This window comes from Sinocyclocheilus grahami, unplaced genomic scaffold, assembly GCF_001515645.1.
Source record: "Sinocyclocheilus grahami isolate Dianchi unplaced genomic scaffold, SAMN03320097.WGS_v1.1 scaffold202.1, whole genome shotgun sequence".
Lineage (NCBI taxonomy): Eukaryota > Metazoa > Chordata > Actinopteri > Cypriniformes > Cyprinidae > Sinocyclocheilus > Sinocyclocheilus grahami.
In genome coordinates this window covers 376148-394824 of record NW_015505381.1, presented here as the reverse complement: position 1 = coordinate 394824, position 18677 = coordinate 376148, and the positions used below count along the sequence as shown (strand labels likewise).

Below are 18677 nucleotides of genomic sequence, written 5' to 3'. Positions count from 1 at the left end.
TGTGACATTATTTTCATGCCAATGAATCATTTGATGTAATGCAAAAATATATATTTAAATTGTAAAATATTTTTGCCATATGTTAATTGGTTGCATTTAAATTAGGCTTATAAAAAATTTGTGCAATTTTAAAATTTAAATATTTCAATTAAATGTGAGAACAATTGGAATAACAAAAAAAAGAATATGTAAAAATAAAAAGCCATGTTTTATTAGAGAAATGAAAATTTGGGGGGATAATGCACTTAATTGTCATGAGCCAAAATATATCTTAAAAGTCCTAAAAACATGTTTTATTTTCTATACGCAAAATATAACACTTTTATGCTTTTCTATTGATTTTACTGTGAAACATGACTCGGACACATTCTAGTAAGATTCACTCATCATTCATTCATCCACCCCGTCCTGCCTCTCTTTCTCTTGTGCATTCGTGCACTCACTCACACATCTGAATTTACTGCTGTAATGTGACCAGACAGATCAAAAAACGGTGTATTTTTCATTATATCTCTTTAGAATTTCTAGCACTCATCTAAATCTAGCATTCACACATGCGTAACTCAGGTGTTGGTTCAATATTGATTTGGAGCCAAACAGATTTGTCCACACATTTGTGAGATGTTCTGGTGCGTCGGGGGAGAGGAAGGGTCACCAAGTCTTTAGAGTAAATCTCTTCCTCCTCTCACTGAACCCTGGAAAAGGGCAAAAGCAGCAGCTCTGATGAGCTACCGGGTGGTTTCTGTATCTTAAGACTGTCCGAACGGGAAGGGTCCATTAATGCCCTGGGAAGAAGCAGAAACAATAAGATAAAACACTAATGTTAAAGACCATTTGTAAATACATTTTCTGAAAGAAAGAAAAAGAAAAAAAAAAGTTCAAACCATTTGTGTGATTGCTTGCATTTTTAATAAAAAAAAGCCCCAAATCTCTGGCTTAAGTCCCTCCTTCAGTGAAAGTCTATGTGATTGATATAATGTGATTATTATAATTGCCACATAGATTAAAACTGAGAGTTAGTTCAAATATGATGAGCAATGAATGAGTAACAACAGTATCAACACCCAATTTTACACGGATATTTGACCTGCAGGTGGCTGTTTAAGCAAACAATCTCTAACTTTGTTACACTGGGAATATACACTATATTGCCAAAAGTATTGGGACACCCCCTTCTAATAAACAGGTTTGACTACTTTAGTAATTTCCATGAGAACAAATCTTAATATTTAAGCATATAGTGATATTCTAGGGAATTGTGTGCTTCTAATTTTTTGGACAAGACCTTTTCTACTCTAACATGACAATGCATCTATGTATAAGGCAAGGTTTAAAAAGAAATGATTGATTCCGTCAGTGTGGAAGAACTTGACTAGTCTGCAGAAAGCCAAGTCCTGACACCTAATCCCAGCTGAACACCTCTGCTTTGACTTTAAATACAGACCTTGAGCCAAAAACTCATCACCAAACACCAATGACTTGTACATACACTATATGGACAAATATATTGGGACACCCCCTTCTTTTGAACAGAAAAAGGCACTTCCAAAACTGTGGCAACAAAGATGGAAACAATCCATGTATTTAAAAATGGTATTTTTATCTCTGTTGCAACAGTTTTGGAGGTATCTATAAAATGACTGTGTCCATATGTACAAGTCATTGGTGTTTGGTGATTTGGCTCAAGGTCTGCATTTAAAGTCACAGTCACACCAGAGGTGTTTAGCTGGGATTAGGACTTTGCTTTCTACAGACTAGTCAAGTTCTTCCACACTGACTGAATCAATCATTTCTTTTTGAACCTTGCCTTATACAGAGACATTGTCATGTTAGAACAGAAAAGGGTCCTGTCCAAACTGTTGCTATGAAATTAGAAGCACACAATTCCCTAGAATATCATTATATGCTTAAACATTAAGATTTGTACTTATTTGTACTGTAGAAATTACTAAAGTAGTCAAACCTGTTCATTAGAAGGGGGTTCCCAATACTTTTGGAAATATAGTGTATGTATACAACGGGTTTACTGTTAGTAATCTGGGATTTCAACAGTGACTTCTTTAACTGGTTAATAATGTTTCTTCATCAGCTCACATGCTTGTATGGAACTCCATCTTGTGGCCGAGAGGCAAAGTTTAAGCCCCTTAAGGGCCTATTAAACAGCCTCTAGATTGACATTCACAGTTGTAAACCCTGACGTTAACATGTACACATCAAGGCCAAATTCAGAACGACAAATTTCTACATGGGGCTGGGAGATAAAATGCCTCATTATTTTTCAGCATAGATCTCAATATCAATTTATGAAATTGTTTAAAGGGTGTTTTGGTAAATCAGAAACCAACCCAAATAGCCAAGATGCAGATTAGGTTTTTTTTATTTTATTTATCGGAATGGATTCAGAGAAGCTTAGCATTACCTCACTTGCTCACCAGTGGATCCTCTGCAGTGAATGGAGGAAGTGTTGTTATGGATTGGCCGGAGGCAACGTTTTAAAGTTAAAACAACTTAATGATGGTTTTGTTTCTTAAAAACAGCTTTTTGCTTCACAAGACATTAATTGATGTACTGGAGTGGTGTGGATTATTGTGATGTTTTTATCAGCTGTTTGGACTCTCATTCTGACGGCACCCATTCACTGCAGAGGATCCTTTGGTCACCAAGTCATGTAATGCAACATTTCTTCAAACCTGTTCTGATGAATAAACTCATCTACATCTTGGATGGCCTGAGGGCGAGTACATCTTCAACAAATTTTAATCTATCGATGAAACTATTCCTTTAACTATTTTGAAACAGGTTTGACTACTTTAGTAATTTCCATGAGAACAAATCTTAATATTTAAGCATATAGTGATATTCTAGGGAATTGTGTGCTTCTAATTTTTTGGACAAGACCTTTTCTACTCTAACATGACAATGCATCTATGTATAAGGCAAGGTTTAAAAAGAAATGATTGATTCCGTCAGTGTGGAAGAACTTGACTAGTCTGCAGAAAGCCAAGTCCTGACACCTAATCCCAGCTGAACACCTCTGCTTTGACTTTAAATACAGACCTTGAGCCAAAAACTCATCACCAAACACCAATGACTTGTACATACACTATATGGACAAATATATTGGGACACCCCCTTCTTTTGAACAGAAAAAGGCACTTCCAAAACTGTGGCAACAAAGATGGAAACAATCCATGTATTTAAAAATGGTATTTTTATCTCTGTTGCAACAGTTTTGGAGGTATCTATAAAATGACTGTGTCCATATGTACAAGTCATTGGTGTTTGGTGATTTGGCTCAAGGTCTGCATTTAAAGTCACAGTCACACCAGAGGTGTTTAGCTGGGATTAGGACTTTGCTTTCTACAGACTAGTCAAGTTCTTCCACACTGACTGAATCAATCATTTCTTTTTGAACCTTGCCTTATACAGAGACATTGTCATGTTAGAACAGAAAAGGGTCCTGTCCAAACTGTTGCTATGAAATTAGAAGCACACAATTCCCTAGAATATCATTATATGCTTAAACATTAAGATTTGTACTTATTTGTACTGTAGAAATTACTAAAGTAGTCAAACCTGTTCATTAGAAGGGGGTTCCCAATACTTTTGGAAATATAGTGTATGTATACAACGGGTTTACTGTTAGTAATCTGGGATTTCAACAGTGACTTCTTTAACTGGTTAATAATGTTTCTTCATCAGCTCACATGCTTGTATGGAACTCCATCTTGTGGCCGAGAGGCAAAGTTTAAGCCCCTTAAGGGCCTATTAAACAGCCTCTAGATTGACATTCACAGTTGTAAACCCTGACGTTAACATGTACACATCAAGGCCAAATTCAGAACGACAAATTTCTACATGGGGCTGGGAGATAAAATGCCTCATTATTTTTCAGCATAGATCTCAATATCAATTTATGAAATTGTTTAAAGGGTGTTTTGGTAAATCAGAAACCAACCCAAATAGCCAAGATGCAGATTAGGTTTATTTTATTTTATTTATCGGAATGGATTCAGAGAAGCTTAGCATTACCTCACTTGCTCACCAGTGGATCCTCTGCAGTGAATGGAGGAAGTGTTGTTATGGATTGGCCGGAGGCAACGTTTTAAAGTTAAAACAACTTAATGATGGTTTTGTTTCTTAAAAACAGCTTTTTGCTTCACAAGACATTAATTGATGTACTGGAGTGGTGTGGATTATTGTGATGTTTTTATCAGCTGTTTGGACTCTCATTCTGACGGCACCCATTCACTGCAGAGGATCCTTTGGTCACCAAGTCATGTAATGCAACATTTCTTCAAACCTGTTCTGATGAATAAACTCATCTACATCTTGGATGGCCTGAGGGCGAGTACATCTTCAACAAATTTTAATCTATCGATGAAACTATTCCTTTAACTATTTTGATGCATGAAAAATATAATACGTAATGACATTTCTGAGTTATCATATTCATTGAAATAAGCAATAACATCACAAAATATTATGTCTGTCTATTGCTTAGTCTCACTGCTTTAATGGTTTTATTCCAAGGTAAGCTGCACAAATGGGTTGAAAAGGTCATTTTGTTGTTTGAAGACCTTTAGGTATGTCTGAAAACAATATCTTCGGTATAAAGACTCTGACATGGCTAAAGCCCACACCTGCCGGTGCTCCTCACATCATAGCGCTAATTACGACGTGTCATTGGGGAATTCTGGAGTGTGACGTATGAGGGGAACCACAGTATTACAGCACAGCATCACCCAAGCAATGATACAAAGTTACAGAAACTAAGCAACCGAAAGCAATATATGTCTTCCTCAGATGTAATGTTAGTTCTGTACTTCAGCATTGGGTAAAATAGCATTATAATCGGCTTTGTGGAAGAGAAAGCTGCTTACATGTAGTCTACAGGAAACAGCGAAGATGTTGAATATACACACAATCAGCATTTTCACGTTTATACCGGCCCCGATAATCAAAACTACTTAGCACTTGATCCATTTCTGCAGATCAGTTTTTGTGAATGAATGACTTAAGCCACCTGTTGCTTTGGTCTTCATCAACAGCCGCTTGCGCCACCTGCTGGTGAGCGACTGACAGCAGCTGGAGATCATGCATCTGTGCACTACTGCTATTCCCGGATGTGCAATAACAAATTTTCTGCTGAATTTTAGCCACTGAATTTGTGGAAGCGAATTTGGAAAGTGAAATAAAATGGACAGAAATTTGCCTGTCGAATATTATACATCGCATTTTTAAACAGATTGAATATTTTGGACGTGAATTCTGGAAGGTGAATATGAATTGTTGAATTTTTCGAAATATTCACAGCTTACATAAACAACTATGTTAAATTTCAGGACCTAAAAATGCAAGCCCTGGAAATACAAGGCAATAAAATGCAAGCACTCTTAATGCAATGCACTATTTTTTGCGTTAGTGCTATTCAACATGCTTTTTTGTTTCAAAGACATATGGCATTATTTTTCTTCCATAATAAATCAACTACACAAGTCACGAGTCAGCAATAATGTCAGCAGAGAGTCAATCAGCCCTTTTTGGGTATCTGTATGGAAATTCAATACAGGTTTTTCCAGTATTCCAGGGAAAACGTACGAGAAAATGCTGTTGGTTGGGTTTGGGAACTATTTCAATCAATCAATTCTTAAGAATTGTTTTTGCATAATCATTAAAAAAATGCTGTGGAATTCACCACTTAATCCATATAATACAATTAATATAGCTATTTACTACCATGTGCTGTTATATTGGAGCATATAAAAGAAAACAAAAACAGTAAAATCAAGTTATTACATTAAACATGCTGCATATGCTTAAAGAATTGCTGTTGAATCAAAAATGCCCAAATAAATTAAAATCACCCATAAGACGTTTTAGAGCAGATATGTTCAGAATCAATATATTTATTGAATCATCAAAAGGCTGAAACCGTTTTAGCTGTATCTCCCATTCCTAGTTGTATCACACATGTGCGGAATGAGGAAAGGTGTAACCAAACACGGTGAATCATCACAATGTGCTTTTCTTTGGTGAGATGTCACAAAACAGGGCAGGGAACAAAAAGGTGACGCATTGTTGTTACATGACCTTCTGTGCAAACAGATCATACGGCGGTCAGCACATTGAGAAGTTTCCAGTGTAGGCTTTTGGCATGAATGGAAGATTTTGAAAGAGTGTTGAAAAGACCTGCTAAAATGCCCAAATAAATTAAAATCACCCATAAGACGTTTTAGAGCAGATATGTTCAGAATCAATATATTTATTGAATCATCAAAAGGCTGAAACCGTTTTAGCTGTATCTCCCATTCCTAGTTGTATCACACATGTGCGGAATGAGGAAAGGTGTAACCAAACACGGTGAATCATCACAATGTGCTTTTCTTTGGTGAGATGTCACAAAACAGGGCAGGGAACAAAAAGGTGACGCATTGTTGTTACATGACCTTCTGTGCAAACAGATCATACGGCGGTCAGCACATTGAGAAGTTTCCAGTGTAGGCTTTTGTAGGATTTTGAGAGAGTGTTGAAAAGACCTGCGGAGTGTTTTATCTTGGTTTTCTGAACCAATCTTGGCTTGACCTTTTCACTTAACTTTGGAAAAAGCCACTCAATCATGAGCATTTGTATTAGGATCACAGAACTGGACTCATAAAATCGTTCATTATTCTAACATACAACTTACGCCTATACAGCTGGGTGATACTGAAAATTCAAAATATATCTGTGACGATTTTGTTACAGATATATACTGCCATTAAAACGTTAGGAGTCAGTAAGAATTTTTTTTTATTTTTATTTTTTAAAGAAGTATTTTATACTAACCATTAACCAAGGCTGTTATTATTTGATAAACAATACAGTAAAAACAGTGTTTTTGTGAAAAATTATTACAATTTAAAATAAGCATTTTCTATTTGAATATATTGTAAAATGTAATTTATTCCTGTGATGCAAAGCTGAATTTTCAGCATCATTACTCCAGTCTTCAGTGTCACATGATCCTTCAGAAATCATTCTAATATGCTGATTGATGCTCAAGAAACATTTAATATTATCAATGTCAAAAGCAATTGTGTTGCTTCAAATCTTTGTGGAAACTGTGATACTTTTTCTTCAGGATTCGTTAGTGAATAGAAAGTTCAAAACAGCATTTATTTGATATAGATATCTTTTCCAACATTTGAAACATCTTTACTGTCAGTTTTGGTCAATTTAATGCCTCACTGGACTAAATTATTAATTTCTTTAAAAAAAAAACTGACCCCAAACTTCTGAATGGTATTTAAAAGTCTCTCCTTCTTGGGACTCGAGTAGGAGAGCATTTAGAGAGATTTTAATTCAATTTATTTTTATTGGAGTATCAGCAAATGTTAAATTCATGGCAAGGGAAAAAAAAAAAAAAAAAAAAAAAAAAAAAATTATATATGCACAATTGAACTTCTTACAACAAAGGGCTCCAGACTGCGACTAAAACGTTTGCATTTGCAACCAAAAATATTAATTTGTGAGTTTAGATTTTGCTGAGGTCGCCACTGGCGAGCAACTATATTTACATGTTAGAACTAAAAAATGTGCATGTAATGCCTTTTTTCCTGATTGTTTTGCGATCATATCTTTTGTTATGTTCACGTATTAAACTGAGACGATGTGCATCAAAGTTTTAGTGGAAAAAAGAGTTTCAAACAGTCCTCATCTCTGCAGCACAGCAGCATATCGTTAACGATTCTCGTTTATAATCATTACTAAAATGGCTTCTTATCAATATCTTAGTCTATGCTGTGTTCTGTTAATGCGTGAACGTCATATTATTTGAAGCGCACTTGCTGTCCAGTAATCGCAAAAAGCTTTGTTCTTTGCTACTTTTTAATAAACAAAGTGCCAGCTTTAAAATTATTCCAAATTCATAACGAAATTCAAACAATACATACCGTTTTGGCGCTCTTTAATGCGGCAGGCGCGATCGTTTTAGCGCCTCACTTCAAGCGGCAAGTGAACCCATTTAATCTTTCTCTTTACTACTGTAGTACATAATGAACATGAATTAACATCAAACGGTAATCTATTTTATAAGGGAGTCTACAGTACAACTTACTGAAATGTTTCATGTAAAAGCTCGTTCAGTGTTTCAATCTGCGAAAAACGTGTAAAGCTTGTAAACACTGCAACGTAATATACATTTACCTCAGAATAACCATTAGGTGTCCATAAGCTCATCCGTCAGCTAGAAAAATAACTATAAAGAGGAGCATTTTGCTATATTTATGTGCTATTGCATATTAATATTTTTACTTAACCTGTTGTCTACATGATTCAACTCCTCCTATAAAATTGCATTTTACTAATTAAGAAAAACAGACTGAAAGTGTGAAAGACATACACTCTTAAAAATAAAAGTGCTCAAAAGGTTCTTCACAGAACCATTTTTGGTTCCACAAAGAACCATTCAGTCAAAGGTTCTTTAAAGAACCATCTCTTTCTCAACATTTTATAATCTGAAGAACCTTCTTTCGCCACAAAGAACCTTTTGTGAAACGTAAAGGTTCTTCAGATGTTAAAGGTTCTTTATGAAACCATTTAGACAAAAAAAGGTTCTTCTATGGCATCGTGAAGCACCTTTATTTTTAAGAATGTATGACAACATTTACAGGATGCATTCAGGAGGAGCCCAAACTACACTTAGTGATGCTTATGGTCCATGATATTGGTACTGATTCTGTGTAATAAAAGCATGACTGTATATTTCAAGTTGGAAAAGACATTTAGTTCCCAGGTCATCTACAAGATGGATTAAAATGCTGATAAAGTCAAGAAAAGATGAGACATAAACACATGACAGTATGATTGAAATGTTAAAATGTAAAAAATAAAATAAAAAATAATAATAAAATAAATAAAACACGTTTATTCTGTGGCACCTAAAAAAATAATTTGTCGCCTAAGTTTTTTTCTTATAGGAGCCAATGGCTCCTTACTCTATTTTTTTTTGTCTGGAGCCCTGCAACATTACAATAACATGCGATTATACATGCGATAATAGTGCCCCTGATTAAGCAAAAGTAGAAAAAATGCCATTAGTTGAAAAACTATTCGCTCTCTATCACCCAGCCATACTCACAATGCATTATCATGCTAATCTTCATTCAAATCAATGAAATACTCCAAATGGCATACATACCTGGCTGTAAGTCACTACTGATAAGTTGTTTTGGAGACCATTTGGTGTAATATTTACAGAGCTGTGATTGAGTCCATTTTGATCTTGCTGAATGGAGTCCAGAGGGGCCTCCCAGTGGCCCCCGGGGTCTTTTAGATGATCCTCATTGGTGTCCTGCTTGTTCTTCTGTGGTGAGGCGAAAGGGTTGAAATCTCCCTCCAGACTGCGGTGTGGCTGCGTGTTGAACTCTGTCTCAAAGGAGGATAACTGCTGTGTGACGCCCAGCAGGCCTCCTTCTTCCACACTCAAGATCACCCAGATCACATCTGCACAACAAGGGGAATGAGGTGAGCCACATGTCCTTCAAGTCACCAAAGTTGGTTGTAGTACTCAGAACTTGTGCTCTAATGCTCTGAATGGCATACTATCATACTAACTGTACTATTTTTAAAATTCTGTATGCAGAAAGAAAATTATACGGGGTTAAATCAACTTGAGGAGAACTTAAGTTAAACTGCATATTACCACAGAAAAGTAAATGACCACAGTGTTCTCATTTTTGGGCAAACTATCACTTTAAAACATTTGTTCTTGCATAATGTTTGCATATTATTCTTTTTTTGAAAGAATGGTTCACCTAAGCGTATTTGCCGAATATTTACTCACCTATTCCTTATAATATTCACTGAAATAAGCAATAACCTTATTGCACATAAAATTGTATGTGACTACAGCTTAGTCTGTCTCACTGGTTTAATGATTTTATCTTGGATGGCCTCTCCCATTCACTGCTCTTCAAGATAACCCAACAAGTTAACGACTTCCGCTGCCGAGAAACCCAGAAATGTGAAAACTGTCCATTGTTTGCGTCTCACCTCCGTAGAAGAGTCCGGTGGCAGTGCACATTCTCCACTGACCCTGGTACATGCCAGGAACGGCCGGACTGCGCATCTGCACGCTCACGTCTGAGATCTCCTGCGGGTCCAGAGAACGCACCATCACCATGTTCACATGACCAAACTGATCCCCGCCAACATACTTCAGACACACACCTGGGGGCCACGACTCTGTACCTGCAGAGAAGACAGGAACAACATTGACGTTTGACAAAACAGGATTTAACGTGAGGTGGCTAGATCATCAATCCTTAAAAGAAGCAAAACTATTATTGATATTCTGATATCAGTTCATTTTAGGAAATAATAGTTCATAATGCAGAAAGTGGAAGAAAAACTATTAAATTAGCAAACATGAACAAGAATTATTACTGTTCAAAATGACTACTGAATACATAAAGAATAAGACAGGCATTTAAGTAATTCCCAAAAGATTCCATAATAAATTAGTCTTTATTGTAAAATGTGCTGTTTTGAATTACAATCTGTTTGAGTAGGGCTGCACAATTAATCGAATTTCTAATCGCAATTACAATTATGGATGCCACAATTACGTAATCGTTCCAAGCGGCAATTAATCGTTCAAAGTCCACTTATATTATTTTGCACGCTTAAGATATGTTTTTTTCTTTCTACATGTTATCTTAAGGGTTTTTCCATTGTTTTAGTATAACATTATAATACCATTCATATATATATATTTTTTTATAATTTAAAGAAGAAACCAATCCGATGTATATTTGACATTTGAGGCTTAATACTATAGAAAAGCACTAAAGGTTTTTCAGTAGGGATGCACCGATACCAATACTGGTACTGGGCCCGGCGTGGGTAGCTCTCCCCACATTCATCATTGCTGTCTGGATCATGGAGGGTATAGTAAAGCTCTACTTGAAGGGTCTCTCCACTCAACTCAAGCCCATCTGTCCCTGAGGACTTTCTGCGACCCAATGGTGCTACATTAACATTAAACCAAGTGGAAGGGAGATCCAGTTGGGCCAAGCACTGCGCCAGATTCCCTTGAAGCCTGCAGGAAGTTTTGATCTCCCGAACATCTCTACAAGCATGCAGCCTCACACATGGAAGCTTGTCCTGAATCTTGAAGTCATCCCAGTCCCGTCCTGCGATATAGAACAGCACCTGGACCAGTGGGTTACTAGCAAAAACTCTAGACTGTACAATAAAAGCCCGGACCTTCCAGTTGACTGTCAGCCTTCCAGGAATGTCCAAAGGACTTGACGGCTGCAGTAGGTCCTTGGACAACGTCTGGTCTTGGGTAAAAGGTCCAAGTGAGATGTTGATTGCAGGCAGCTCCTTGGTCTGGAAGACCACAAAGCTTTCTGAACGCTGAAGAGGGTGTCCACGTTGACTTCCATATGGTTGAACTCGGTTCTCTTGGAGAAAGAAGGCCAACTGTGTGTTGGAGAGCTTAAAGTTGGCAGGGAGGTAAACTTCTGGCGGGCTGGAGGTGGTACTAGGAACCAGAACACTGAAGAGGGCATCTGAACTGGTAGGAGAAACTTTACCAGCAACTGCAAAGACAAGAAAACAAGAAAAAATACTGTTAAATATGCACTGACAATAGATAGTGTTAGCCAAGGATTGGATGTTTTTGCATAATAAAAGAATTCAAGAACTTTTCTGCATCTGCTGGTGGCAGGTAAATATTCTCCAATTTGCAAGAAAGCGAATGCTTGTTCTCTCTTTCATGCCTTGGGAGATCAGCTGGCTCTGACAATAGACACTGATTAATGGCATGCAAGAGTGTGAGATTTCAGATTAGATGGATTTGTATAAATTCAAATAATGAGAAAATTTTTATGGATACCGGGGCCCGATACTGGTCTCCTGTACTCGTACTCGTTAAAATGTCCCGATACCACTAAGCGCCATATTCAAACAAAGAAACACTAACAACAGACAGCAGAAAGGAGTTAAGGATGTCTACTACGAAGTATATGTATGCAATGAATATAATGTTAAACATTCAGTATTAACGCCTGTATAGCTGATGTGCGCGAGCTGATAAAAAAAGCACGCTGAGAGGATTGAGCGAGCGGCGGTGTGAATATATCTTTCTCACAGACATCACTGGAAAGTTTGTAGTTCGGTCGGATATGTCAAAAACAAGTAAGTAAAACAATGCACAAGTTACTTAACGGTAGGGAAAGAGAGAGAGCGCGCGCAATTCTGTTGTGTGATCTTTGATGTTCACTCACTTAGCACATGCATCATTTGGATTAAAACTTAATCGTAAAAATAAGACCATTTATAGGGGCATTCACTATAAACATCATCTATTTTCAACCTTAGGCATACACGACTTTCTGGCGAAAGTGAAACTAACAGCCTGTGTGAAATGCACTTGGCTGTACTGTACTTGTCCCTCTCATTCTGCATCAGTACAAATACGTGCTTTTTTATATTTGCTTGCTTGAGTGTTTCTGCATTATATGAGTGGCTTTGGAATATAAATCGCAGCACGTTTCAGATGAAAAAACGCGACTTCTATTTCTGAAAATATCACAGTTAGGAGATTTATAACGAGTGGTTCCCTGCATTATTACAGCAAAGCGCGTGATTACAGTACTAAGCCGCTGCAATGGAGCAGCTCTAATGCTATTAAATTAAAGCTGATGTACCACAGAGCAAAAACAAATTAACAGTGAAAGTAACAAAAACTTGTAAAATACATTTTAATGGGCATAATTAAGTGTGAAAATAACCGAAGGATATACAGTCAAACCAAACATGTTTCAGAGACCAGATATAATTCTTGATATTTTTTTACTAGTGGGTGCAGGACACTATAGTTCATTTATGTAAGTGAGGATAGCAAAATAAAGTAAACTGTGACAAATCATACCCAAAAATTCTTCATACAGTGGACTACCAGTAAAACTGATACAAATTTGGGTCTAAAAATTATTCATACCGAGTCTGGGAAAAAAATGTAAGTTCAGGTTCGCATGAAGCTGGGTGACAGCATGCCCAGGAGACTACAGGCTGTCATTAAGGCTAAGGGCTGCCCGACTAAGTATTGATAGTTGTGTAAATAATACTGTCATACTAACAGCTGTCTGAATAATTTTTGGTTGATTGTAATTATTACATACCTTTCTATCAAAATGATCTAACATTATCAAGATGAATTTGTTCTGACACAGTTTAACTCTGAGTTCTTGTTATATTTTATTACCATTTTCTAAACTATAGCGAATAAACTGGGATAATGTGAGAAATGTTGAAGGTGTCTGAATAAATTTTGGTTTGACTATCTATTTGATAAATGAAGTTAACCAACTAACATTATACATACTCTTTCGGTTTCTGTACCCAATATTTAAAAAATTTACAAATGCAATAAAAATATCGGTACTCGGTATCGGCAAGTACCAAAAGTAAAAGTATCGTACCGGGCGAGTACTGGAAAATGGTGGTATCCGTGCATCCCTATTTTTCAGTTAAGAGTGATTTCAGCTTGTTTATTTTCATATAAAAATATGGCATGCAGTTACATCAAACAATGGTATAAAGATCATTCAATGTAAATTGTGATAATCGTAATTAATAATCGCAATTACAATTTCAAGGGAATAATCAACAATTATGATTTTTGTCATAATCGTGCAGCCCTATGTTAGAGCATAAAACACAGGTGTTGAGCCTCTTCATATCTACAACCAGAGCAAGAAAACACTCACCTGTGTTCTGTATCCTCCATGTCTTTGTGAACTGTGTGTCTGGAGGAACGGACTCCCCCTCTCCAATCGTCACATCTTCCACAAAAGACATTGACGGCGTGTTGATATTTGGACTCTCAAAGTCATAATATGCACCAATAGCTGCTTGTAGGTTCCTGATAAGACACGAATACAGACAGATCAAAATTGGAGATTCAATGACAATGTAGTTGCGGAGAGCAAAACATGTACAAATAAAATGTACGAAAAGCAGATTAATCAGCCAATATATGGATATTATGAAGCTGACGCTGATATTAGGGCTGTCAGTTGATTACAATTTTTTATCTAATTAATTACATGAAGTTTTCGATTAATTAATCGCAAAATAAATTTGACTGAAAATACCCACAAAAGATTATTTAAAGCAATTTTTGTGTTAAATGAGTAAGTATCAAGTAGACATTACAAAATGAGTTTTTTCAACATAAAATGTATTACACAAACATTTAGGCAACAACGTCCTAACAAACTATGGAACATAAAAGAAGATAATTTGAGAAACATCTCAGTATTTTTGTTCATACAATGAAAGTCATTGGTAACCAAAACAGCTTTGTTACCAACAGCCTTCAAAATACCTTCTTTTATGTTCCACAAAAGAAAGTAAGTCATTCAGGTTTGAGTTTTGGTGGCGGTAAATGTCTTCATTCGATTCGTTCAAACGGCTGATTCATTCAGGAATTCAGTAAACGACTCTTGCCTTGTCCAAATACACACACTTGTGGTCTTTGCACTTAACCACTTATATGACGTATTTCCTGTATTTGGCCCAAGTGTTCAAGTGAGCATGAAGACCACAAATGTTGTACAACTTTTCATTACCCGATAGGACACACTTATACAGGTGCATCTCAATAAATTAGAATGTCGTGGAAAAGTTCATTTCAGTAATTCAACTCAAATTGTGAAACTCGTGTATTAAATAAATTCAATGCACACAGACTGAAGTAGTTTAAGTCTTTGGTTCTTTTAATTGTGATGATTTTGGCTCACATTTAACAAAAACCCACCAATTCACTATCTCAACAAATTAGAATACTTCATAAGACCAATAAAAAAAACATTTTTAGTGAATTGTTGGCCTTCTGGAAAGTATGTTCATTTACTGTACATGTACTCAATACTTGGTAGGGGCTCCTTTTGCATGAATTACTGCATCAGTGCGGCGTGGCATGGAGACAATCAGCCTGTGGCACTGCTCAGGTGTAATGGAAGCCCAGGTTGCTTTGATAGCGGCCTTCAGGTCATCTGCATTGTTGGGTCTGGTGTCTCTCATCTTCCTCTTGACAATACCCCATAGATTCTCCATGGGGTTCAGGTCTGGTGAGTTTGCAGGCCAGTCAAGCACACCAACACCATGGTCAATTTAACCAACTTTTGGTGCTTTTGGCAGTGTGAGCAGGTGCCAAATCCTGCTGGAAAATGAAATCAGCATCTTCAAAAAGCTGGTCAGCAGAAGGAAGCATGAAGTGCTCCACAAAATCAATCACAATTAAAAGAACCAAAGACTTAAACTACTTCAGTCTGTGTGCATTTAATTTATTTAATACACGAGTTTCACAATTTGAGTTGAATTACTGAAATAAATGAACTTTTCCACGACATTCTAATTTATTGAGATGCACCTGTAGTGTTGTAAAAACGCAAAGTGTTTACAGAGTTTTATTATTATTTTCAACACTTTGCATTTTAAAATCAACTTCTAAATGTCTGTTCAGCAGTCCCTATAGAGGACTCAATTTAATTAAGTGATAAAAAGCAGTTGCAAATGTTGTACAAAAATAAATATACTAATCTTTGCAGCAATAAAATGTGTAACACTTTGTTTGACTACCAAATTATATGTAATATCTTATTATTAAAAATATTTTACTTACATTGGAAAGTTTTCCGTGACCTCTTGCGCGATCTTGGCAAAAAGTCTCACGATTTATTTCCAGAACATGATGCATGACGGGATACACTAACACTCGAATAGCGCTCCGGAGCGGTTTTAGAGATAGTGTGGGTTTAATGTGCGTTAAGGGCACTGCGCTTTGGTATATTTAAGACCTTGGACAGTCTTGCGCACGCGCTCTCAAGTGGCCAAGACCGCAAGTGTGGGTATTTGGACAAGGGGTCTCTTTATGAATGGGCCTTTGAATCATTGATTCACACGATTCGTTCAAAATGCGTATTCATTCAGAAACTAAACACCACTGTGTTGCTCGGAGACGCAACAGTTCTGCTGTGGCTTTAAAGGTAATACATTCTCTGCAAAATTTTACAAAAACACAATATTCTGTTTAAAATATAACACAATATCAACTTCTTATTTACTGAACTGTTGTATAAAATCACATTTAAACTCATGATATTCAGGGAAAAAAATCACTCATGTGATATTGCTCTCGCTGATATAAATAAGAGACAAAAACTCATACAGGGGCAATTTTTGCCCCAATATCTTTAATTTTAGGGCATAACTGCATCTATGGAGCTGTTGCACTGCATCATGTTTGTCAACAGTCAACTGTATGAAATGTAACATGACGTACAGGCCTGGGGCCAGTGCGTTAACTGCGTTAAAATATTTTAATTGCGTTATTTTTTCATAACTAATTAATTAAGTTAACGTGTTAAACTGACAGCCCTAATATATATATATAAAACACACACACACACACATACAATAGAAACAATTTTAACAACTATTAGCAAATAAACTGACTGTTAAAGTAAAGTAGTAAAGTACTGGTAAAGTCATGCTCAAAACAAAAGAAAGGAGGGACACACTTGTGTTGGCCTGTGTGTAAGACCTCAGACGAAAGTACACTCGTGCATTACGTAACTCTGAAGAAAACTTTATAACAGTCCTTCCATGTCAACAAACACCAAATTTTCACACACACACACACACACACAAACAACTTAAACACTAAATTATGCTGATTATTATTATTACCAATAAAAACTAATATATTACTGTCGTCAAACATCATTTTTTTAGAAGAGTCGTGACTGAACAACGTCTGTCTCAAAACATAGCGAGCCCCTACCTGAGCAGCATTTTGAATGCACTGTCATAGTCAGAAGCATTTCAGGTCAGAAAAGCCCCAATATACTGCTTAGATAGGGAACTTAAAAGGTTTTGAAACACAACCACTACTGTAGCGAGTCACTAGCACAAACAAGCTACATGTTTGACAATTGACATAAATAAAACCAAATTTAAGAAAAATGAATTTTTAAGAAGCTAAATGTCTAACATATTACTCCTATAGTTCATATGAGCCGAAACGTTACATTTGCTGTCTTTGTAAACAGTCAATTAGCCATTAGCTTGTTGTGTTTTTCGCTTGAGATCCATTTAAACTCCACTGGGCTCATGATAGCTGTCCTAGCGAGGGTATTTTTGGCATGCAAGACATTTTAAAGCAAGAAATCGCAGTGGAGAACTCTTTATGTTTAGTTCAGCAGTAGGCCGCGGCTGAGTCCCCGGACTCACCAGTTGGTCATGTCCAGGAAGAAGGCGCAGCCCGCCGGGTTGAGCTGAAAGCCCAGCAGCCTCTGGAACTCCGAGATGAGGACATCTTTATCCGTGGTGCCCATGCAGCTGAATTTTTGCATGAGCTCCGAATCCAGGTCTATGTCCATGCCCTCCATGAGCATGCGGCTGTCCCGGGGATAAGTTTTAATTGAGTCCGAGGCCTTCTCCAGTCATAACAAGCGACCCGATAACAAGCTCAGTACGCATGGCTGCGGGCGGGGCGTGACATCACGCGCTACGTAACTATGGTGCGGAGGAACGTCAGCTGTTGCTATTCGACTGTTGTGTCTGTGGCGTGTCGTAATCCAGAGCATTCATACAAACCCTAGGCCCTATGTTACTGTAGTATGGAAGGCCTTCCATACTGTAGTGCCATAGTTGCATGTAAGGAACTTTGACATATAGGCTATACAACGATGTTAAAGGGGTCATATGATGTTGCTAAAAATAACATTATTTGGTGTAATGAAATGTGTTTATGCGGTTTAAGGTTCAAAAAACACATTATTTTCCACATACTGTACATTATTGTTTCTCCTCTATGCCCCGCCTTTCTGAAACGCGTCGATTTTTACAAAGCTCATCGGTCTGAAAAGCGAGGTGTGCTCTGATTGGCCAGCTATCCAGTGCGTTGTGATTGGCCGAATACCTCAAGCATGTGACGGAAATGTTACGCCCCTCACCATACTGTGATGCCCTGTCCCAGTGCCGGAGCGATGATTCAAAAACATGAAAACATAATTACAGATTATAATGACTTATACTGTTTTTTTTACGCGTTGCATTGCATCGCGCCGCGTAAACATAAAACCATGTCTGCATTTGTGATCGGAGAAACGACAAACAGCAAGCCCTACTCTACACTGCCCAAAAAACGTGCTTTAAATATATAAAATATAAAAACTCTTTAAATATAAAAAAACGTACTTACAGTCTGTGAGTCAGAACAGCCGGCATTGTAGTCTACTCTCCCAGGATCAGTAAACAGTCCTCCATAAAATGCGCTGGAAAACATCGGAATATTTGGGTTGAATTGTTCTGGAACAGTGTTGTAAATACAACTTAACCACTGATTTCTAGTTGTGTCCTCTTTTGGAAGGCCAAAGAAAGTAGTTTCGCTTTCACAATGAAACACACAGCGTCACACACCGCGGCCTTGAGAACGGCGCAGCCGGCGGGCTTGCGGCAACCACAAGAGATGACTCCGTGCTGGACTCCGCTTCATCCATGGTGAAAGCCGATCTGGCGATCCACAGCGTGAAGTTGATGTATTTCCTCAGCGACCAGCACGGATCAGCTCTAGGCATGATGAAGCGGATATCGTCCTCTTTTGGAAGACCAAACAA

General features: G+C 37.2%; 1 protein-coding gene across 1 annotated transcript; it reads right to left on the bottom strand.

Moving 5' to 3' along the window:
* Positions 1-498: 498 nt before the first annotated feature.
* ilrun (inflammation and lipid regulator with UBA-like and NBR1-like domains) lies at positions 499-17606 on the bottom strand. Its single transcript, XM_016285797.1, has 5 exons — positions 17290-17606; positions 13761-13915; positions 10036-10233; positions 9182-9486; positions 499-785 (listed from the first exon to the last, which is right to left on the bottom strand). The coding sequence occupies exons 1-5, from the start codon at positions 17451-17453 to the stop codon at positions 750-752; spliced, it is 858 nt and encodes a 285-aa protein (XP_016141283.1). The 5' UTR covers positions 17454-17606; the 3' UTR covers positions 499-749.
* Positions 17607-18677: the final 1071 nt, after the last annotated feature.